Source organism: Protopterus annectens, chromosome 2.part0 (assembly GCF_019279795.1).
Source record: "Protopterus annectens isolate FY-2018-M chromosome 2.part0, PAN1.0, whole genome shotgun sequence".
Taxonomy (NCBI): domain Eukaryota; kingdom Metazoa; phylum Chordata; order Ceratodontiformes; family Protopteridae; genus Protopterus; species Protopterus annectens.
In genome coordinates this window covers 1265966826-1265992008 of record NC_056728.1, presented here as the reverse complement: position 1 = coordinate 1265992008, position 25183 = coordinate 1265966826, and the positions used below count along the sequence as shown (strand labels likewise).

Below are 25183 nucleotides of genomic sequence, written 5' to 3'. Positions count from 1 at the left end.
TCACCCTCAATTAACCAACCTTCTCCAAAGCCTAAGCAACACCAATATACTTCTAAAAGTATACTTCTTCAAAGCCATCTCCATGAAAGAAAATCTTCTCAACATTATCCCACCTAAGAGACTTCATGATGGCTGTAGACTGAAGAGCAGGTTGATTAGAGCTGTTCTAGCTTGAAAACTAAGAAAAAGGCCAGTAACTGGCTAATAATTACACTGGCCGGATGGCAGCAAAGAAGACATTTTTATGAAATAAGAGAAATTATCAGAAAAGGAGAAGAAAAAGCTCTAGCTGGTAAGAATATTGCAAATGTTCAGCAAAAAGCAGTCCATGTTTCAGCTTTGGTACAAGAGATGACTTCAAGTAATTAAGAAAAAATAAATAAAATATACTTACAGGAATTTAATAAGCAAAGCAAAATTACTGTTCCGGTGATTCTTCTCTAGTTAGAAGATAAACCAATTTGGTAGCCATGAAAATCACAAAAGAGGCAGTCTGAATATGTATGGCATTTTCATTACTTCTCACTGATCTTAATTTTAGAAACAATCATCACAAATTATTGAAATAGTTACTATTTGGAAATTATTTTGTAGCAGAGCACTTATGCTGTGGCTTGAGCACATTCAAGTTGCAAAAAGAAAATGGGCTACGACTATAATATAAGATTAGGTGCAGTTTATGTTTAGTTGTTACTTTCATACAGTCTTTTGTTTATGCATATTTGATGGAAAGCATAATAGTATTTCTGTAGCATTATTGCTAAAGTTCAGTTTACATTGTTTACACCTTCTACTTTCTGTTGTCTAAGCTGAGAATACTCCAGTTGTGTTATATCTGATAATGCAAAGTGATTGTAGCTAGAAATACAGTCAAACAACAAAAATTCATATCAGACTTTTAGCAGTCTACTAAGTTTCTTAAACAGAGCACTGTCTGACAGTGTTGTATTATTTTTATTTTAATGCATAGCTATATATTATGACTTTCTCTGGTCTTTTGAATATGTGAATACAAGAATCTGAAACTATGCAATATATAGAATCTCTGCCCAGAGTATGTCAAATGTAAATATAAAAGTAAAAACCCAAAGAACGAAAAGCTAAAATATAAGCTAGCTTTAAAAAAAGAAAGAGGAAAATACTATATTTAATAGTGCTGAATCAGAAGGGAAGGCACCCCAAGAAATTTGATGAGTTAGTTATTACTACAAAACCAGATTGCAGGTGAATTTTTATAAAGCCTAGACAATACTGTAATTTAATTCCTCCAGAAACATCAATGGTAATGACATTTTTAATAATCATATTGTTGGGGAACATGTTTCTGTCAGTCATAATTGAAGAGTTCCATTGTAGTTTGACTATACACATATCTGACAATGAGAGGTATTGCCAGCTATGTCAGGAGACATAGGGCAGTGGGTGTGTAATGTATGCCATGAAATTTTGTAAAGAATTGCAAGTCATTCGTATATCAAACTGATTTGTACAGATGCTTATGTTGAAAAATGTATTTGTAAAGCTGCTTGTGTTAAAAATGTACTAACAGTGTGTCCTGCTGAACAGAAAAATAAATACTCTTGTATGTCAGCATTTATTATAACTATTGAAATTAGTATTGTAACAGAGGATACTGGGTTAAGCTCAGCACCAGCTATCTTTGAAAAATAGTATGACATTCAATTACTCAGTTTGGGCCACAAAGATTGTATCTTACAGTTCTGATTACAGCCAAAGACAGAATGTCTGCTCTAGAGAATGGTTTATTAGCTCCTGTGGGAAGAGTGGAAATATTTTATTGTTTTATGACTTCCAGAAGCTGCAACAGATCTTAGCAAAGCTCTATGCATGTGTATTATTGACACATATATGTGAGATTCTGGGACATTTACTAGGAAAGGGGTTAGTATGGGAACTAGAAGTCAGATGACCAGATGTATGTGATGTCATTCTGTAATCCAGGGAAAAAATTATGTCTCAACATTAGATGAGACTGAAGTCTCACAGCAGTCTGTTTTTGGAACCCTACAAAGAAGGACCCTTCCCTTACTTCATTTTGCATTGCTCTAGTAAGTGACCAGGGAATAGAAATTCTTTAGATCAGTTGGGAAAATATAGTGAAATTAGTTAAATACTGTTTTTCTGTATCTGTGAATATTTGTCTGTGTTATTTTAATATTTCCTATGACAAACTCTGGTGTTTACTGTAAATAAATATTTAGTATTTTCATATTCTTTTATTATTTATTATTAAATACATTTAAACTTTTCATTGCGGCTGGTCCTTTTAAGAATATTTTAACCTTTGAGAACACTTATCTATTTGGTGACTCTGTGGTCACTTCTGAAAGTCTTACTGCATTGGTCAAACACTATCATTGGTATTAGTATTAATATTAATTTCACTCAGTATAATTGGGTACCCTTGTAAGAGCCTTAGAGTAGCTGGCTTCTGCATGTCTGGTGGCAGTGTAATTACCTTATAGTCTGGGCAGAAGGGGGCATAGCTAGTAAAGCTGCGCCAGCCTTTCCCAGGTGTGTGTGCGTGTGTGTGTGTGTGTGTGTGTGTGTGTGTGTGTGTGTGTGTGTGTGTGTGTGTGTGTGTGTACATAAAATCTCCAAGAGTGTGTGTATCAACTGCTAGGAGCAGGGAAATGAAGCACTGGTTTCACAGAGAGGGTGCTGGAGGATTTGGCTTGAACACTCACCTGAGGACTCAACTCTACAACTGTGGCAGCGGGGAGTCTCACTGGGACCCTGGAGAAAGAGAAATAAATTCAGACCCCAGACTGAGTGTGTTCCCTGTGTGCTCTTAAGGGAAATTGTGCTTTATGCAGATAACTGCATCTGGAAACACTGAGTGGACCCAGTTTAGTTTCAAGTGAAATGTCCCTCTCCAGTGCCAGTGGTGAGGATTCAGGCTCCTTGATTACTGGTCCAGAGAGGGAACGTCACAACTTACATTGCAGCACTTTCTAACTCAAGTCCTGCAATGTATTTTCTACCACATCCAACCAATTTATGTGGTCAGTACCTTAATAAAAAGCCTCACACCCCTCATCAAGAATATGCACACATAATTTACTCTATCCCTTGCTGGCATCACTTGAGGGATTGGATGCAGTGCGTTTATAGACTGTAGAATGGAAGCCACTCATGAGCTGTTGTGCAGCCATTACAGTCTCGGGACTCACACACACTCCCTACATTAACATCAATGAAGGTAAACTTAAATTAACTTTTCAATGATGTTATGTAGGGGACACCAGTATTTTACAATGTTTTTAATTTTACATTTGATGCTGGAAAGTAGTCACTGGTCAAAATAAAGTGCAGGGCAGTTCTGGAGGCACCACATGCCATGGTGCATAAGGTAATTAATAAACTGTGACAGAACACTTTATACAAATAATACAGGTCTAGAATCAACACTGACGGGACTGAAAAGTAGTAGATTGTGAAACTGATGAGATGAACACTGTGCTGCCAGTATTTTACTCAGCAATCATTATTAGTAAACCTATAGGTAGGAAAACAAATAGACATACAAGTGTGATAATCTCTCAAGTGAACATTCAACAACTTGTAAAAAAAAAAGAAATCTTGTGCAGTAAATATATGTTACTACTGAAGTTGTATGCCATATTGATAAGAACAATACACAGTAAGATGTTAACTTCTTGGTATCTCAGTCAGATATCCAGCCATGAACTATCAAAACATAAATGAAGTGTTAAGTGCTTGGTGAGTCCATACTTCTTCCTACAATTAAGCATTTACATAATTTGATGCATTACATGAATTCAAATACCCTGAAGCAGCTGGTCAGCATTCTCAACAGGGGAATAAATATCCTAGATCTGGTACTCACAAATATGGGATAGGACTGCACACAACCCAACCCATGTGTGATGTCTTCATTAGTAAGATCAGATCACAAAGCTGTCTCCCGGGAAATTAAGGTAAAACTAGACCCCCACACCAAACCCCAAAAAATTAAGAATGTTTCTAAGTCAAACCACCTCCTATTAAGTGATGACACAGATTCCAAGCTCCTCCAGATCCAGAAAACACAGAAGTCTATGCAGAAGAGTACATAAAACCCCTGTACAACCACATAAACAACTACATAGAAATGTCAGTACTGAACCAATAAGCCAAGGACAAACCACAAATACGAGCCACACTGGTGGACCCCTGGTCATTATAGTTTGTATGACAAAAGAAAAATTCCTGCCAAGAAGTAACAGAGAATGTGCATAACAGAGAAATAAGTCCCTCATTAGTATAAACAAGTGAATCAAGGAACTAGTAAAGTCTCTGAAAGCAGACTGAAGTATAAATAGCTTCCAAAGTTTAGGATTACCATAAGGCAATTTTCAGTTATGCCTGGAATCTTAACGGCAACACCCAATAATGCATGGAATTAATTACAGATGGTATATCTCCTATACTCAGCCAGAAGATCAGAAGATGTAGAAAATTTGCTGGATGATAAATTCAGCTCGGATTTCACCTTCCCATCACCCCCCCCCCCAGGAAATACCTTCCACCACTCCTCCACCAATTATCACCAAGGAATAGGTAGTCACTGCTCTCTCTAAAGCTATAAACATGGCATCTACAGGGCCTGACTATATACTAGATTGCCTCTTAAACAGCTTACATCAGGGCCTATCTGGCCCAACAGGATGTCTATTTAACCACACCCTCCAGACCAGCATTGTTCCACTATAGTGGGGAACAGCTACTCTCTTCTTCCTCTGCATAAGTACTGTCAACTGACTCAGGAAATTACACACCTATAAGTTTTATTTGTAAGGCCATGAAACAAATAATCATGGACCTGATAAATAACGACATAGGAAACCTCCAAACACTGGACCTGACCCTGTTTGGCTTTGTCAAGGGCAGGTCATGCCTAGTGAATCTGGTGGATTTCTTTGAGGAAGTCACTAAGGCTATGGATGAAAGCAAAGCAATGCGCACCACCTACCTCGACCTGGCCAAGGCATCTGACAATTCCCCACTCGGGTATTATAAAGTAAACTCAAAAAACAGGACATAAATCCTGACATCACCAGAGGGATAGCCAAATGGCTCAAGAACAGGACACGTAGTTAAAATGGGTGATTCATGTTCCAGCAAGAGGCCATTTGCTAGTGGTGTGCCACAGGACTCCGCACTGGGTCCACTCCTGTTCAGAATATACTTCGCAGATACCAAGGCCAAAATGGAAGATCTCTGGATGACAAAGTTTTCAGATGACTGCAAGTTAACGGCAATCATCGAATCCCTCAGTGATATAAATAAACTTCAGGAGGGTCTAAATCAAGCAAATGATTAGTTTCAGGCCATGGTTCTGACACCAAACGTGAAGAAAGGCATTATTGTACCCTTTGGGAAATCAAATACCCCTGCTAACTACAACATTAACAGCACACCACTAAGAGTAGACGCAAAGGTGAGGGATCCAAGTATAAAGATAGATAGCAGCCTGAACTTTCACCTTCATGGGTCCATAGTGGTGAGGAAGCCCAAAATCATAAGTAAAGGTATGGTATCCTGATCCAGGGAGATTAGTCCCACTGCACACAGCTCTAATTAGACCAATAATAGAGTGCAATGCACCATTTGGAATGTATTTGACTAGGCACTTACAACAGCTGGAACAACCTCAAGGGTTCCGCACTAAGAAAATACAGTGTGTTAATAAGATGTCCTATGTGGGTAGACTGAAAACCCTTTCCCTTTACTCTGTCTCCTATTGACTATTAAGGGGTGATTTATGCCTGACCTACAAGGCACTCACAAATCCAGCATTGATGGAGCTGCTACATATCTGCAAGACAAACGATATGAATATCACCCATTGTAGGGATCTAAATTTAGTCAAGGGGTCAAACAGTACATGCTGGAGAGACAAATATGTGACTCCAAGATTGCCCCTTCTTTGGAATAGGCTTCCTATACACATTAAGCAGAGTCCTTCCCTGGCTCTCTTCAAAACCAATCTGGATCGATGGATGCAGAATCAAATTCACATGGGGTGGGCACCTATGTCCTTTATGGACAGGGTCAATCTGTAAAGTATGTCAAATACTCAAGGCACGGGCACAAACCCATGCCATCCTCCTGCCCCAGGGGCCATATACTAGGTAAAATTGGGTTATATTGGTTAGGGTTGTAAAAGCTCATGAGGTGCTAGCCTAGCAATCTCCTATGAACCTATATGCTAGACAAGCAGTCATGGTCTCTGCTCTGCCTGGGTTAAAACTGAACACTTACAAGCTAAGTCATAGATTTGCTATAAAAGCACAACACAAACCACTTCTCACCCATGCAAGTACAAATAATTTATGTTTTATACCATTAAGTCGCATGGAAAATGCAATTTTATCTTTGAAATGAGAGACAGCAGACAAAGTTTATTCTCGGTGAAATCATTCCTTCTGTTAAAATGAATGACTCCTTTTACACGAAGGCTCAATTTTAATGTAGGATTAAAACAACTCAGTCTAACATAAAATATAAAATTACCTTACTAGGAGGCATGTAGGTTTGATTACTGTATGCTTTCAAGGGACAATTTACACCTTAATCCTTATGGAGCTGCTTTTGTTTCCAGTAACATCTCACAAAGTATTGAGCCTTTTTAGAAATAGAATATCATTCCCATTCCAGCTTGTTAGAAAGCTTCCTACCCTCCAAGACATGCTGTCAGGAATGCTCCCTTTACTTGATGATTTCCACTGCTGAAGAGCATAACTAGGGAAAAATACTGTAGGTCTACACCTGTACACTTATTATAGTCAAGCCTACCAACCACACGTGCACACTACTGGGCCCTCCTCCTCTCCCCTTACTTTTGGCTCTAAACTCTGTTCTCGTTTTCACTCAACAGAACCTTACCAAATGATCTCAAAAGCACATACCCCCTTCTACACTATGCTTTCTATTGACTCAAACTAGTGTAAAATGTCTCATGAGCTAAAACCCTCAATTAATACCCGCCCTGGCTTACCAGAAACGCATTTTTAAATTTTATTTTATTTCATTTGTTTACCAGGAGATGTCCGACTGGGCCAGAGGCCCTTTTTCAGCAGAGGCCCACGGAGAAAAGCTCCATACATACTAAATAGACAGTATTGAACAATCAAGTTGAGCACACATTAGAGTAACATTGTAGAAATCAAAAAGTAGAAATGTAATCAAGTATATAATAATAATTACAAATTAACAAAATTGGCACTGCCAGCAATTAAAATTAAACAGCATGAATTAATAGTGAGAACAGTGTGAAAGAGTTTGACAAGAAAGGCAAATGAAGTCTCCGTAACGGTTATCTGACAAAGCAGTGTAAGTGTTCATATTGCTAACTGAAACTGCTTACTGAAAAAATATTTACAGCAGTAAATAACTGTAGCTGTAAGAAAGAGCTAGTTTAGGGTGAAAGTAAGTGAGAAGTAGATGGCCTACCCTGGGGTAAGGCAGCTGCAGAGCCAGTGTTTTGCTAGATGTGCCTTAAGGAGGAGTTTGAAATCATGAATGTTGGGGTTTTAGCAATGGGTTGGGGAAGGGTGTTCCAGAGTTTGGCAGTATTACAGGAGTAGAGGACGGTGCCTTGTGTGTTGTGGGGTTGAGTAATATTTGACAAAAGTTTGAGGATCTTAGTGCTCTAGAATTGCTATTGGGTTGGATTAGGTTAGCGAGAGGTGGGCAGTCACTTGGTTTGTGAATTATTTTGTGGGCTATGGACAGTTGGTTAAATTTTAGTAGGTTTGGGAGTTCTAATGATTTGAGTTGTGAGATTACTGAGCAGTGGTGGGTTCTGTAGGGGTGGCCTGTACTGAATTTGGCAATTTTGTTGCACCATGATTTTAGGTTGTTTAGTTCTGATGTACAAATGTTTGCAAATACTTGGGAGCCATAGAGGAGGGTAGTTGTGTGAGGACAGTGGCTAATCTGGCACTTTCTGTAAGGAAAGGTTTAATTCTATATAGGGTGCCTAGTTTGGAGTGGACATTTTTGATGGTGAGGGATATGTGGGTATCAAACCTTAGGTTTTCATCAATTGAGACACCTAGAAGTTTGGTTTGCTTAGTGGGTACTATTTTGGTTTCATTTGTGGATAGAAATGAAATTGGGGTCAGACATGTTTTGGGTTTGTTATAATTAAAAACAATTAATTTGGTTTTGTTTGGGTTTAGTACGAGTTGATGGTTTGTGAGGTAGTTTTCTATATCTTTGAAAGAAGTTTGCATTTTTGTTTGTAAATCTTGGGGGGGGGCTGTGCAGACTTCTGTAGAGTCGTCAGCATACCGGACAATGGAGGCTAGCCGAGTAGCAGAGCTGAGGTTGTTAGTAAAAATTGTAAAGAGAAGGGGGCCAAGTATGGATCCTTGATGTACATCAACAGTTATGGGTAGAAGGGGGGGGCAGGGTGTTATCCCATTTGGTAGCTTGCTGAGGTTTAAAGAGGTAACTATGGAACAAGGACAGAGCTGATGTGTTGAGGTCATGGGAGGAGAGTTTAATTAGTAGGATTTGGTGGGAGAAGGTGTCAAAGGCTTTTGACACGTCTAGGAATATGGATGAGGCCAATTGGCCTCTGTTTATGAGATCTTGAATGGTGTTTGTAAAAGACAGTAGGGCAGTGCTGGTACTGTGTTTTGGCCTAAAGCCGTGTTGTGTGGGGGAGAGGAGGTTGTGATTAAGGAGGTGGGTGAGGAGCTGGGCGTGGATGCATTTCTCTAACATTTTGGCTAGAGGGGAGAGGATGGCTATTGTATGGTAGTTATATGCTTAAGAGGGGCCCCACCTTTGTGTAGGGGAATGATATGAGATATTTTCCATAGATAGGGTACATATTGTTCAGAGACTGAGCAGTTAATGAGGATTGATATGGGATAGCCAATTAAGGGGTCAGAAATTTTAAGGAATTCGTTAGGCAGTAGATCAGCAGCTAGACAGCAGGGTCTGAGTTTGGAGAAGAGTGATTTTATGTAGCTAGCTTGGATAGAGTTGAAAGGGAAGGGGGTGGGGGAGTCCGAAGAGGCCAAGGGTACAGTGAGAGGTTGATTAGTGAGATCATGTGATTGAGCTAATAAAGTGGGTATTAGATTGCGTAGCTACTGGGTCACTCACCTTGGAGGTGGCAGGTGGGGGTTGGGGTATAGCCTGGATTGAGAAGATTGTTTATGATTTGCCAAATTTTTGGGGGGTTATATTCGTGGGTTAGTTGATCTGAAAAGAAGCAGTTTTGCTTGCCTGGTTTTATCTGTCTTTTAAGCCTGGTTACACAGCTGTTGGCATGTTGTGTGGTTTGTTTTGTTTTTGGTGGTGTGATAAGTTGACTATGCCCTGTCTCTTTACTTCAGAAGTGCTATGGTATCTTCAGTTATTTTTCTAGTGGGTGCTAGATTAAGTATTTTGAGGAAGGTATTGTTGAAGTAAAGGACTGTCTGATCAAGTGGAAGGTTTGTAAGAGGTAACCAGTTACTTTGCTGAAGTAGAAGGTTGAAAGTGGAGGGGGAGAAATTTTTCTTGTAATGGACATATTTATATATTATGTTGGTTTGAGTCTGAACTTGTTTTCTATACAGGAAGGTAGGTGAGTGGTCACTGAGGGAGTCTGGAAGGCATCCTGCTAAGTAACCTAGATTGGGTTTGTTAGTCAGTATTCAATCCAGAGTGGACTGCTTTTTTGAGCATTTACCTACCCTGGTGGGACAGGATATGGTTTGGGTGAAACTGAAGAGGTTTAGGAAATTGGGATGGTTGTCGGAGTTGCAGGAGTGCCAATCTAGGTTGAAGTCTCCTAGGATAATGGTTTCCTGGCTAAAATTAGATGATGCCCAGGTGAGAAGATTTTCAATTATGGGTAGGGTTTGTTGCCAGGGTAGATGGGTGGTAATGATAATAGTTTTGTTGGGGTTTATAACCAGGCATGTAGTTAGGATTTCGGAGTTGGGTAGGTCAGGAAGGGCACAGTTCAATAACTCCAGTTTGTGTGTGTCTTTATACATAATGGCGACACCACCACCTCTTTTGCTTGGTCTGTCTAATCTAATTATGTTGTATCCATTTGTAATAATTTTCCTCTCATTAATGTGAGGCTTTAACCAGGTTTCTGCTATTACTGCAATGTCTGGTAAGTAGGTGTTAAGGGTTGCATGGAAGTCTTAGATTTTGTTTACAATACTGCAGAGGTTAAAGTTTATAAAGACTAGGTCCAAGGTGTTGGTTTTTGGAAGTGGGGGGAGGGGTGGTGGTTGGTAGTATGTTCTCTAGGGGTTTGTTAGGGCTGGGATGTTGACATGGTTGGGGAAGGAAGGGTGTGGGGGTGTGGACCAGGGATGGGGTGGATGTCAAACTGGAATTTAATTTTTGTCATATTATACAGAATGACAGTCTTGTAGTATACTTTAAACAGGTTTAACAGGGTGTAACTACCATACATACTGACCTGGTCTCTCATACTAAAACTGATTGCCTCTGTCACTCTACATCAGACCAAATCCTCTGATAAACTCTCCAACTTTATCAACCTCTACACTTTCTCTCAAATTATTAATTTTCCCACTCGCATCAATAAACATTCCAAAAAACGATCAGTACTAGACTGGATACTAACAAATAAGCCCAACCTAGGTTACCAAGCAGGCTGCCTTCCAAACACACAGTGACCATTCCCCAACCTTTCTTCTTAGGAAACAGGTCGACACCCCTATCATATTCAAACCAAAGTTCCAAAAACAAAGTTAACCTCACTTCATACCTACAACTAAGAAATCAAGCCAAGAAACAAATTAACGACAAAAAAAAAAATCATACTTCCAAGCATGCCAACAAAAACACCAGGACAACTCTCACAACCCTCCCAAAAATTTGGCAAAGTATTAATTATCTCCTAAACAATGGAAAAACCTTCTACCTCAGCACCATCTACCAAACATACCTCTGAGTGTCTAGCTTCCCAATTCAATACTCACTTTATCAACTGAATAACCTCCCTCAAACAATAATTTTAACTCCGCCCTAACAGTACCCACTTGTACTGTAGCTAACCCTAACTCATTCTCTATTAAGCCCATACAAACTAGACAAACTAGTTACATAAAAAAAGCTCCTAACCAAATTAAAACCCTCTACTCCTGCAGTCAATCAACTCCCCAATCAATTTCTAAAACTAGGTGCTACTTTCATCTCCTATCCTATTTCTGTACTAATCAACTGCTCCATCTCTGAATACATACCACTCCTCTGGAAAATATCACGCATCATCCCCCTACAGAAAGGCGGTCCCTCTACAGACTTCTCAAACTGTTGACCCATTGCCATTCTCTCTCTCCTAGCCAAAGTCTTAGAAAAAGGCATTCGCCACCAACTCCTTGACCATTTCCTTAACCTCTTATCCAATTCTCAACACTGTTTCTGACCTAAGCATAGTACTAATACTGCACTTATAAGTTTCACTGACATTGTAAAGCTCCTCAAACTTGAAGGCCAACTTGTCTCAACAATTTTCGATATGTCCAAAACTTTCGATACAGTATCCCACCAAATAAGTCTTAAACTAGCAACATATAACCTCAGTACAGCATCCCTGACTTGGTTTCACAGCTACCTTTCTAACAGACAGGAGTCTACCAAATGGCAAAATAACTCTTCCTCCCTTCCACCCATCTCTGCTGGAGTCCCCCAAGGCTCCATCCTCGGACCTCTCCTCTTCATCATATTTACCAACATCAGTACTTCCACTCAAGTAGCCTCTGTCATTCAATATCCCTCTACCCCCTTACCTCAGGAATTACAGGAAAAAGTACAAAATTATCTCCAACACACAAAAATACTACCTCTCTCCGACCATCAACTCATACTCAATCCAAACAAAACTAAGCTAATGGTCTTCTATAATAAAAAAGCTAAAAATAACCCACCCACCCCCTCACCATCTACTCCTCTAATAACACAAAAACTGAACCAGTCAATCAAACTAAGCTTCTAAATTGTAATAGAGGACTGTCTAAAATTCGATAAACATATATCACTAACAATTAAAGTCCACATTAACCTTGGCTCACTCTGCAAGTCCAAACCATACCTAACCAACAATGCCAGACTCCCCAGAGCCAGATCCCACCTACTATCCACCCTCCTCTATTGCTCACATATCTTTACCAACCTGCACAAGTCCAGTTTGAATAACCTAGTGACCTGCTATAACAAAAATAGTTTGCTGTACACCAACCCCATAAATGTCATCACTGTACCGCACTTCAACTCAACTGGATTGAACGGCTCAATCTACTATCTCTCAACCAACTAACCACTGCCCACAGTATCATCCATAAACCAAACTTCTATCCTACTCTTATTGACCTAGTTCACAAACCTCAGGCCCCTTTGTTTATCTGGCAAGTTAATTCTAAAGGTAACTAAATTCCATAACTACTATGGAGACTCCCTTTAATCTAATAATATATCCAATACCTGGAAATTACTAACCCAACACATTCTAAAAAATCCATTCAGTCAAAAATTCAAACTACTCCTAAAAACACCTCTCACTAATCACTGGCTATGCTCCTGTACAGTTCCAGCCTAATTACATCCACTTAATCTCTCCTACTCTAACTAGGTCAACTTTCATACACATACCAACTTGCACTCTATGAGACAACAAGTTATTATTGGTCTGTTTCTCTTCTTCTAATCTAAAATATCTAAACAAAATGTTTGTTTACTCTTGCTATAATGACTTGCATACTCTTTTGTGAACTGGCCTCCTTGTAATGAAATATTTCTGTATTTGTATTCACCTCTAACACGTATGTGATACTCCACTGTATTTTCCACTGCTGCTTTTCTGTCAAAGACTTGGTGGAGCTCTTCTCCCTGGGTCTCTGCTGAAAACAGGCTCCTGGCCCAGTTAGACAGTACCCGGTAAACAAATGTAAATAAAGAATTACACATACAAAAGACAATGCTTCCATTTGTAAAGGATTCAAAAGAATTATAAAATGATATCTGTATAGACTGCCCTCCCCCCACACCCCGGATCAGACAGCATACATCCCTGGTTCACAAACTATTGCAGAGACTAAATGTGAACAGGTTCCATACTCATCTGGAAGTGCTGGAAGACGAGAAGGCTGGGGAGTTCTATTTCCACAAGTGATTTGATTACTGACACTGCAGAGCATCATGGGGGGAGAGTTGCTGCACTCCAGTGTGTATTGTCCTTCACATGAGAATTAAAAAACAAGGTTCCAAACGAAGTTGGTGGAAGCTCAAGTGAATGTAAAAGCTCCCAGGGCACTTACTAAAAGAGTAGGGAAAATTTCCAGATGTCCTGGCCAAATTACCCCAATTAGCAGGAATACCACTTTGGGTTTCCCCCGTAGACAGACCACTAGCCTAATAGGACTAATCTAGTCAAAGGATAAATGTCCTGCTTGGATACAGGACACCATTACCCTATTGGGAAATCTGGGCTAGGCTTAAAAAGCCTCCAGGGTCATTAACCTAGTAACAATCTACGAATCTATAAATCAATTAACAGTTTACGTTACACCCTAAGAAAAAATCCTAGAGAAACTCAACTGTACAAAACTAGCAGCATACATCAGCAAATGCAATCTTCTTTCATGCAAACGCAGTACAATGACAGCACTTTGGTCACATGCAGATGAAATCATTCTGGGCATGAACAAATACCTGCTTACAGACACCATTTTTATTGATTCTGCCACAACATTTGCTTTAGTAGGTCACAAATTTCTCTTAAACCACCTGCTTGAAATAGGAGTTATTCCAGATACCAATCTGTGGTTCCAAAACTAACAGACACTTTACTGTCAAAGGTCCAATCCTGACTCCTCCTTCCTCAGCTAATCTCAGAAAAGGTGTCGCCACAAAGCTCTATTCTGGAACCCTCTTAACCTCTGTCATTGTCAAACTACTTCTTGACCTTCTGTACCTTCCTCTGCTACATTATTCATATATAACGTGGTTATGTTCTGGTCACATCTCACCCTCACAACACTCCCAAAAGAACTTAAACTGCATTTCCCCTCCCTTATATATATCTGGGTCTACTTCAAAACACTGAAATTCAAAACATTAATACCAAAACATCAAAATCCCAAAAACAATGAAAACTCAGAACTTTAAAAGTGTGCTTCATAACACTGAAAACTACAAAGCACATGTAAATAACACCCCCTTCACCTATAACACCACCTAACAAACTTTCTACTACATTTCTACAGGGGGGCAAGCCCTACTGCACCCCCCACACCCCCCATAAATTAAATATACCAACTCCAAGATCGCACTACAGTGGAAAAATGTTAATTTCCTAACCTCACTGTATTGTGATCACCATACACTGAGGTTAAGAAATTAATTTCTTCCACTGTAGTGTGATATACGGTATAGAAATACCCTCAATTGCTGGGATGCCAGTGAGGGCAAAAATACCTCCATAGCTGTCTGGATAAATAGCTCCACCAGTAGGCTTTCATTCTCATAAGGAGGATTCTCCAGTGGTAATGAAATGAATGGACAGACTGATACAGGTAGGCTTGACAGTCAATGATCACAAAGGAAAATAAAAAAGACTACAGGGAAAAAAATTACCATGGTCTGACTGACTTTGAGGTACCAGTGTAAATAGTGATGTCTCATGAAGGTGCTGCTTATGTCATGTAATAAAAATGCCAAAGATGATAAGCTGTATTCCTTAGCACATGACAATTTTCAAGTATGTGTAAATAATTAAGACTAGTGCTCTTCTCACAGCTGTAAGATGAAAACTATTAATTCCTGCTAAGAACTTTTACAATTTGACAAATTCTAGTCTGTGTTGATTTCCTCAACTTCACTTTTTCCATAGTATCACAAATAAGGAAAACAAATCTTCCTAAGATCTGAGAAACTAATGGCGCACACACATATCCAAGACAATGCAAAAACGGGAAATCATAATCCTTGCTAAAAAAGGAAATTATATTTAAGACATTTCTCAAACAGCCACAAATCATGATGACAAGTAGTTAAATTGACATTTACAATCACTTACTACAAACATATTGGATACTGAAGTTCCTGAAAAAACAGAAACAGTGAGGATATGCCAATAAATTGGCAAAAAGAAACCCAAACTGATGGAAGATTTGAAGCAACTGATGTTCCAACAACTGTAGAAATCCACTGGAATCAGTTATGTGTAAATGTTTCATGCACCAATTAGGGACCTACAGAACACTTGAGCTACATGACTCTTACCCTTCAAAATGACAAAGTGATGATGAAAATCTTATAAGACTGAAGAAAGGGTAGATAGATACTTCTCCCACAAGAACACGGACTTTTATTTGCAGTCTAAACAGAACATTTTTTTTAATTCCTGAGTGATACATGCAGACAATATGGTGGAAGGATTCTGAGAGAAACCACCTGCAAAAGTCAGGCAACAGTGTTGAAGAAGGTAGGAGAGTTGCTCTGAATAGACAGAGATGGTGACAGTTGACAATACTCCAACCCCATGTAGAAAAAGGGGAAAAAAGGGTTAATGATGATCTGCAGACTAGATACCCCTAGTACTGATCCTCTGACAGAAGGTCCTGAAGGACAGGTTACCTCAGCAACATCAAAAGGTTTGATGCAGTTATAATACTTGGATAACTTAGGTGGTCTGACTACCAATGAGCTGAAATATGCATGTTGGCTTAACTAAGAGTACAATCACTGCACACCTGCACATGATAAAATCATGCAGACAGACATCACGTGGTACCATGTAATGAGAAAAGTCTGAACTACAAAAGGAAAAGAAATTATGAGGATGGATTCTTCACTACCCACTTATCAAAAAAACACCAATAACCATCAGGAATGTTTGAATAATATAACAGTAAATGAGACCATAGCTGCTGCAACAAGGGCAAGCAAGAAACTAAACCTACTGTACCACCAGGACATAAAAATAATATGGTGAAGTCATGAACGTTTGGGCAGGTCTGACATTTTTGGAATGGAAGAACGGAGTACGTGTCAGCGAAGGGTGCATATGGCTACCTGTTGATTGTGCTTAATTATTTCAGTGCAGTTGAGCGAATCTCAGGGGGCATTCTTGTTTATGAGGCAGGGAAATGGATTGTGAATATACCCATATTATCTTGTTTATTTAGCTGATCTCATCAAATCATCAAAGTTTCATCTGGAATGGCCTATGAAGCGCAACTGACTGAACCAAGGATGAACCAAACAGCCTCTTGGAATTAGAATAAAACTGTTTGGTCAAATCCAAAATGAGACACATGACGAAACTAACGCACTATTTAAACATTCTGTAGTTTGTAGTAATTTTAAAAAATGTTTATTTTCTATTCTCGAAGTTTGTAAATCTGACTTGATGGGGGGAGACTTCAGAAATTTTGTTGAGCAAAGGGAAGCTTTGTGGCAGATTCGTTTAAAATCTGACAAGTATCCTGGTTTAAATGGGATTATTAACATCAAATGTTTTTTAAAGAACGGTAAGTTAGGTATTAATAAAGACAACATTGCTCCTTTGTTTATTTAATATGCAGTTGCACTTTAAATGTTTTTAGATTTTTAAATTAATTGGTTGATTGATTTATTGAATTGTTATTTAAGGATGTTCATTTCTTGTAACTATGTATTCTGATGAAGTCTTCTGACGAAAGCGGAAATTAAATTGATTCTACGCTATTTGGTGGTTTAAGCCTTTTGACTTGTGCTTTATTTCGGTAGACTGTTTCCTGGCTCTGGATTTTTTTGAACCAAACAGCCTCTTGGAATTAGAATAAAACTGTTTGGTCAAATCTAAAATGAGTTTTATTATCACCACATACTGGAATGAGCGAGAGTGAACAGCGCTTTTTTTTTTTTTAAATGCACTCACAAACAGTAATTTTCTTTAGTTGATTAACAGGTTGGGCTCCTGTCATTCCTATGGCATTACTCGCTGCAAGTAAGGTTTCAAAGACAGTCCATGTTTATTTCTTGTACAGGAACTTGTTGGCAGGGAACACTGGTGACACAATCACTTGCATACCTAATACTAAAAGACCAATTACCCCCATTCTTAATGCACAAAGATGAAGGCAGAATGGAAAATTGCAATGTTACATGGGATTTTTTCTATAGTAAAGGTAGCATAAATGTTGACTAGCATGGTTATGCTCACTAAGATAATAGCTTTGATTTTAATGAAATCAGTGTCTAAAATTCTTCTGAGTATCATAAAGATGCAGCTTCTTGTCAGACTGAAATGTAGGGATGCTGAAAGACGTTCCCTATTATTAGAAGGTAGCTGAATACAATGGCAACAAATCAGTTGAGCACTCACATGAAATAAAATATAGTGTAAAAATGTTTCAACTTCACTACAAGACGGGGCAAATACATGATATGTTCAATTTACCAGTTATCTTACACACAATGCATTCCAATCTTAAAGATGGCCAAGTTGCTGGAGAACTTTTAAAACACTAGCAAATCTTAAAAGTCATTTATCAAAAAAATAAAGATTCTGAAATCATACACACACGTGTGTGTGTCTAATCATCCAAATACCTTGTCGAAGGCCTCCTGCACAGTTGAAATCTTTAAGTATTCTTCAGCAAAGAAATTCACATATCTTTGTCTTGTATCATATGGTATTTTGGATCCTGGATCTGCAGACAATGGTCTTCGTCTAACAATATTCTGTGCAACAAAAACATTAAGGTACATTTTATGATGATACTCCTTCCATTACTTACTGTTTTAACAACTATTGCAGTCATTAGATTTTTCCATTAAACAGTGCAAGATAAGCCCCATTATTTTATCATTAGAGGTTTAAAAAATGTAGACATAGTCTAATATTTACAACAGCTAGATTAGTCATCTAAAACATGGAGTTTAAAACACAAGCATCCCCACAATCCAGTGCATAACAGCTGCATATAGTGTGCTCTTCCTGGAAAAACACCTTTTTTTCCCAGAATCCAGCAATGCACACCTCCAAAATGCAGATATTTTTTAAGCAGCTACCATGATGGTGGTTAAGTCTTAAAAATGATTTTCCAAATCTCTCTACAGACTCCATAGCAGCTCAACCTGCAACAGAAGGAGGGACTCAAATCCACTTTGTAATGCTGCCAGCTCTCCAGGCATTGCTTCAATCTACACATACAGTAATTTTTTGTTTAAACTATCAGTTGTTTTGTGTATCAATGGTCTCATCCCAAAGTTTTGTTTCAGGTGCTTAAATTGAATGCACTTGGGATGAACAGATGAATTTTGCAGAGACATTCATAAAAAGGCATTACATCAGCATGAACTTGGAAATAAGATAAAGCTGGCTATGAATACTCACTGTAAATATAAAATACAAGCTAAAATTGACATTTTAAAATCGGAATCTTCTCCAAAAGTACTCTAAAATGCAAAGTTAGTTGAGGGAAACAGATACAGAAAAAAAAAAACCACAACAGTGAATGTGGGGAAAATGTGAAAGAATTTATGCAACAAGATCCAAGAGCCAATCCACCAGCTCAGAGGAAAGGTATTCATCTGTGCTTTTAGTAATCCAAGAATACTCAGCTATCCCAGCACTGGCTAGAGCAGCCAATGACCTGGTCTTACATCACAAGGGAAGAGTGTGAGATATAGTTGCAATATGGCTGGCTCCTGGAAGAAGACTAGGATACACAGCAACCTCTCAGACTTCTCAGCATGCTAACTCCCAATGAACCCAAAAACCATATACAGTATATATATGTGTGTTGAAAAGTACATGCAGATGACCACCTGGAACACAAGAATGGAGGGTGCAGCATCATTATGAAAGAGATACTGAAAATATACTACAATCAGTGCATCAGTAAATTAGGGTGCAACACTGTTCTAAGCCCTAACAGTGATAATGAAGTGGGTGCAGTGGGTAATCTCCATCATCTAAGGTCAAGCAGATGTTGAGAAAACTGCACCCAAATTAAGAGATGACAAGAATCTCGGAGAAGGCACAACTTTAAGCCTTTTTCCTGGCAAGTAATAAAATTACTCTTACAGACAATGAACAATCCCTAACAGCCAAGGTCAACCAGCTGTGGGAGAAACTAGAAAAAACACTGAATTTCATGGAAAGTAAGTGGTGGAAAACATGCATGTCTGAAAGGCCATGCAGGCCAACCAAATACCTAACAGGAAAAAAGAAAAAACAAAAAAAAAAAGGAAGAATATTGATTGGAAAATGAAAAAAACACACACAAGTAGGATACACACAGAAACAACCAGAGAGGGGAAAGGGTTTATGACCGCAAGTAAGATCAGCCCTCCTATCCTGTCATCATCATGAGTCAGATTACTGATTAAAGTCAGGCTTGCCACACAAGCTTTTGGAAACAGTGTTTTGTTACAGTCAACAAAACACTGCTGCAAAAACAAACAAGTTAGTTACAGATTCAGCTGCCACCAATAGGTCATGCAGGTACTGATGGGTAGACACTCTCACCTCATTAGATAATGAACAAGCCCCCTACTCCCAAATTTTAAACATCTCAGCACGTCTCTGTATTAAAGCCAGTCAAATTTCCGAGAAAATGTTCTTTCAACAAAAGCATTCCATTAAGATTCATTTAAGCTTTATAGTATCAAATATGGTCCTAAAAGTCCTCTGACAGCCCATGCTACCAAATGACAACACAGGTTTGTTTTTGAATCACTAAACACAAAGCAAGAGATCACAAAAAATGCTACATACTTAAACGCTACAAAATATATTTTGAGATTCAGAGTTACACCCATTTTGCATAAATGAATACGTATTTGCCTTCGTTAATTTAATGTTATACAAATGTTAGGGCACTATATTAACCCAAACAATAAAACTGCAGATGTTATTAACCCATACAGAATTTTGGTGACCCTATATATGCCTATTCAAGTTTTTCTAACGCAGATCAACTAAAAAATAATAATTAATGTGAATGTAAGTTGCAGATTCAACTTACAAGTATTTACAAGTACTACATAAAGATATCATTAACTCCACTCTGTGAACACTATAAATATGGTACACATTGTCACATATCTTGAAATATTGTTAATATCGCTGTTTCTTGGTAACCCCTTTTTTATTTGTAATTACTTTTTGTAGGCACTTTTGTTATTTGTATGATTCATTTTAATTTTTTTACTGTATTATTTACTTTGCTCCTCAGGAGTCCAGGTTAAGGCTGATGAGTAAATTCACCAGCCCATTATCAAATTTCACATAAATAAGTATTTCTTGTTGGAATGTTTAACCAACATTACTAGACAGAAATTCAATAAGCTGAAATCCTGGACATTTGCCAGACCAGTAACAGAACTAAACTAGAATTGTTAGGCATTTAATATTAATGAGGTAGGAAAGAGGAGCTCTGTTTTTAAACAGAAAGTACAGTTGTGTAAAACCATATCATAGCAGTACATGTTTTTCTCTTCACTGTTGCAATATTCTTTACATAAAGGATTTCCTGCCAAGGATAGCTCAATGTCCAGCCAGTATACCATAGCCTTTAGATCCTGTAGACGCCATATGTCACATGTATGCTCCCTGCACAAGGTGCAGGGCATAAAGGTGGTGCACAAATGCAAAAACCCAGAAATGAATTGCTCCAGGAGGAAAACAGTACACTCAGGGACAAAAGAGAACATGTACATCCAGAAGAAAAAAGGACTCTAGGAAAATGGGGTACTTGTGTATTAACGCAACCAGAAAAGAAATGTTTCATACTTGGCAAATTATTGATTTCTGTTCCAAAGATTACAACCCATGCAATGAAATTATACTTTGCTAAATGTGTACATATTTTGCAAATGTTATTTGCATAATAAGGGATTTTGTTACTGAAAAAAAAAACGTAGAATGCGATACTTTCTAAAGGAAGTACAACAGGCCATGTTTGTTGTATGTAAAGTAGCAATTCCGTCACCAATGTACGACAACCTGGGTGTCTTATGTGTTGCACAGCACAGGTGCATGAATTGAAGCCAGTATTCATCCACAGTTTCAGCAATGTGACGACTACTGTCTATTAAATACATGTTACCGCAGGACTTAAATGGGAGACTGACATCATCATCATTGCTAACAAGTCTAACGGCATTTAAAAATCATTACATTTTTAATCTTCACAGCCATGTTATTTAACTTTTAAATAGCCAGTGTTCTAAGGATTTTGCCTGTTCTGTAATAATTGGACACTGACAGTGAGACAGCACATCAATAAAGTGGATATCATTTTCTGTGCTTTTAGTAAGTTAACAAGTTACATAGTAAGAACACATGGCAATCAATTAACACATCTTTTTATTGCATTAATATAATTTGCTGAATTACGAAACAATTTGGTTCTGGTTGCATTAATATGCAAGTACCTCTTTTTCCTTAAGTCCTTTTTTTCTTCTGGATGTAAATGTTCTCTTGTCCCTGAGGTACAGTTTTCCTCCTGGAGCAATTCAGTTCCAGGTTTTTCCATCTGTACATTACCTTTATGCTCTGCTCCTTATGTGGGAAGCATACAAGTGACATGGTGCCTACAGGATCTAAAGGCTCTGATATACCAGCTGGACACTAGGCTATCCTTGGCAGGAAATCCCTTATGTACAGGTTAAAGGCTAGGAAAGAGGGGGAGGGAAGGAAGGAGGGACAGAATACTGCAACAGTGAAGAGAAGGACGTCTACTGTTATGGTAAGATTTTACACAACTGCACTATGTCATTCCACATCACTGTTGCAGTATTCTTAACATAAGGGAATAGTACAAGAGCTAAGGAGGACACTGAAAGGAGGAAGGCACAGAACAGCCCTCAACAAACCCATGCAGAATAGCCCTGGCAAAACCTGCACTGGCTCTGGAAATAACATTTATTTTATAATGTTAAGTAAAAGAATGACAGAGGACAAAGTAGCAGCCTCGGTGATGGAAGGTGTTCAAATCCTTGAAAAAGGCACCGGATGAGGCAACTGCCCTGGCAAAGAGTGCCTTTACAGACAAAGAAAAGATATTTGCCATGAAAATAATAACAAAAGGAAATGGCCTTATGAGAAAGTTTGCTTAGAAACAGTTAAACCCAAAGTCCTGGGATGAAAAAAAAAGTTGCTCAGACTAGTGAATCACCTTTGATGTCCTTCAAGGATGCATCTGCAGTCTTTACAAATGGGTTGTCCTGTCGTCAGGCAGCCCTGATTCCAAAGTCTGGGTCTGGCTTCGGCTGGTGTCGCACTTCACCCGACGTCATTGCGGCAGTTATTCGGGTATAAAGGCATCAGCCGACGCCATTTTCCCCAGTCTTTCTGAAGCTGTTCGCAAGTGCCGGTCAGTCAGATCCAGAGATTACTACTACCGAATACTACTTCGAAGACGGGGACTCTTTCTTGCCTCAGCCGATGTCAGAGAAAGTTAATAACTGTTTATCTTGTGGGAAACAAATACCTCATAAAGATTTCCACTCCTATTGCATACATTGTTTAGGCCCAGACCACGACGTAGCAGCTTGTCTAGCCTGTGCTTCTTTTAACCGACGGACGCTTAGACGTCGATCGGACTTTGCTGAACAGATTTTCGGCTCCAATTTTGCCTACATTATGCCGTCGGATCCTCCAACTACGCAAATAACCAAAAAACGCAAAGAAAAGGACCGACACTCGCGGTTAAGCAAACCACGAGTATCTCGGTTTCGGCCGAAACCGAGCAAGCGGTTCTTTCTTCAGCCGATAACTTGCCTTCTACCAAGGCCTCTTCTAACCTGGTAGAAACGGCTTCTGAAAACCAACCTTCTGTTGCGGTTTCACAGGATTTATCAGACACCATTCCCCTGGATATTTCTACCCCTGCACGTGGAGCTGCTAGGCCTCCTCCAGCTATGTCTATTAAGGCCTTTGCCAGGGCTAAAGCAGCCAAAGCATCAAAACCTGTGCCTGCCAAGCCCCCCTCTCACAGGCCCAGCACCAGCTCCCATATGCTTTCTTTGGCTGAGGATCTCATCTCTTTAATTCGTGGAGCCCATCCTCATCCAGACAGGGCCTCTCTCCCTCCTCCAGAAAAGAGGCCTAGAGCAGAGCCCCCTGAGCCAGTATCCACAGATGATTCCTCTGATGACTCAGAACATACAGACCCTCCTGAGGCTTCTTATTCTCCTTACGAAGACTCTGATGCTGAGGAGTCCATCCTTCAGCCTCTCCTCCTGAGGAATTTTCCTTTGGGAAACCTTGCATGCTATGAGGGACCAATTTCAGTGGCACGGCCAAGATTTCTCAGACACTAGAAAGAGGCCTAGGACCTTTCTACATTTGCCACAGCATAGGCCTTTAGCTATACCTCCAGTTCTTTCTGTTGTTGATGATGCATTTAATGATGCTTGCACTGCTCCTGATTCTTTACCTCCAGCCCTGCTAAGCCCGATAGGTACTACAGGGTCCCGGACACTCATCACCACTTATATAAGGCTCCTTTTGCAGATCCAGAGACTATCTCCCAGGGTCCTAAAGCTGTAGCAGCTACTTCTTCTAAAACCCCCCTCTGAAAGGGAATCCAGGTCCTTAGAGAGATGGGGTAAAAAGTTTACACCTCTGCTACTTTGTCAGCTAGAGCTTTGAACTGCCAATTTCATATGATTCAATATCAAGAGTTTATGCTTGACCAGTTGACTAAAAAGCTGTCCTCTGAAGAATCTTTAGATAAAAGTATGTTCAAGAAATGGTACATAACATACAGCAGGTTAGTAACCATTCTTTAAAATGTGGCTATGATGCACTGGAGGCTTCCTTTAGATCAGCCATGACTGGCACAGTTATCAGGAGGCATGCATGGTTGAAAGAACAGGCATTACCAGACCATGCCAAATCTAAGCTTTTGGATGCACCTATGGACAAGGTCAATTTATTTGGTTCCCCTGCACAGCAGGTACTAAAAAGATGGAAGAGAAAGCAAAATCTGTGCAAACAGTGAAAGATTTCTTACAAGTTCAACCTCCAAGATTTAGCAGGAACTGGACCTCCAAGAATTGGTCCTTTCCGGACTCCTCTAAGGCACAAAGAGGCAGGAATAGGCGCTCTAGAGGCAGAAACCAATCCAGGGGTGCCTACAGGGGTCGCCAGTGGCAGGGTAACAACCGAGGCACGGATACAGCCACCACCACTACAACAACTCAATCACAGTGACTTGGCGTGGCACATACCAGGGAACAACTAGAAGCACCCTTAGGCGGAAAGCTAACCTTATTTTCAAGAAACTGGCACTGCATTACAAGAGAAAAAAGGATTTTGCAAACTATAGACCAAGGTTACAGATTCCATTTCCATACTCTACCAGGAAAGAGAGGAATGCCAAACCTACCACCTACTCAAAGGACAGAAGCTCTAAAACAAATATCTCAATTATTAAGAATGAGAGCTGTGGAAAAGGTACCATCTATGGAACAAGGGAAGGGATTTTACTCCAGACTCTTCCTGGTACCAAGAAAAGAAACAAATGGAGGCCTATTCTAGACCTGTCCGCTTTAAACACATTCCTCATTGTTCCAAAATTCAAAATGCTGACCCTACAGCAGCTTCTTCCCATGCTGGGCAAGGAGTCTTGGCTGGTAACTCTAGATCTCAAGGAGGCATACCTGCACGTCCCCATAAGACCAATTTGCAGAAGATACCTCAGATTTCTTGCAGGATCAGAGCATTATCAATTCTCAGCATTGCCCTTTGGCTTATCTACTGCGCCCAGAGTGTTCACGAAATGCCTGGCATCAGTAATCGCTCATTGCAGACTTCAGGGGATTCAAATCTATCCCTACCTGGACGACTGCCTGATACAAGCGGACAACAAAAACAAACTAACAGAAGACTTACAAAGAGTCATCTACCTGCTGCAAGCCCTGGGATATACAGTCAATACAAAAAGTCAAGGCTGATTCCATCCCAAAGAATAACCTTTCTGGGTGCAGAACTGGACACATCAAAACAAATGGCATTTCTAACTACAGAAAAGAAAGAGCAACTTCCTCTCTACTTCTTGGCATTAACAAAGCAGAACCATCTAACTGCAAGAAAAGTGCTACAAGCTCTAGGCTTCATGGCATCCTGCATAATACTGGTCCCTCATGCCAGGCTGCATATGAGAAAGCT

General features: G+C 39.4%; 1 protein-coding gene across 1 annotated transcript in view; it reads right to left on the bottom strand.

Annotated features, from left to right (window-relative positions):
- Window positions 1–25183, bottom strand: part of LOC122793438 (RNA exonuclease 1 homolog) — a 1054392-nt gene that overhangs the window by 635230 nt on the left and 393979 nt on the right. Inside the window, exon 7 of the mRNA XM_044061436.1 lies at window positions 17608–17739. Coding sequence (XP_043917371.1) covers window positions 17608–17739 — 132 coding nt within the window. The remainder of the gene's footprint in view (window positions 1–17607; window positions 17740–25183) is intronic.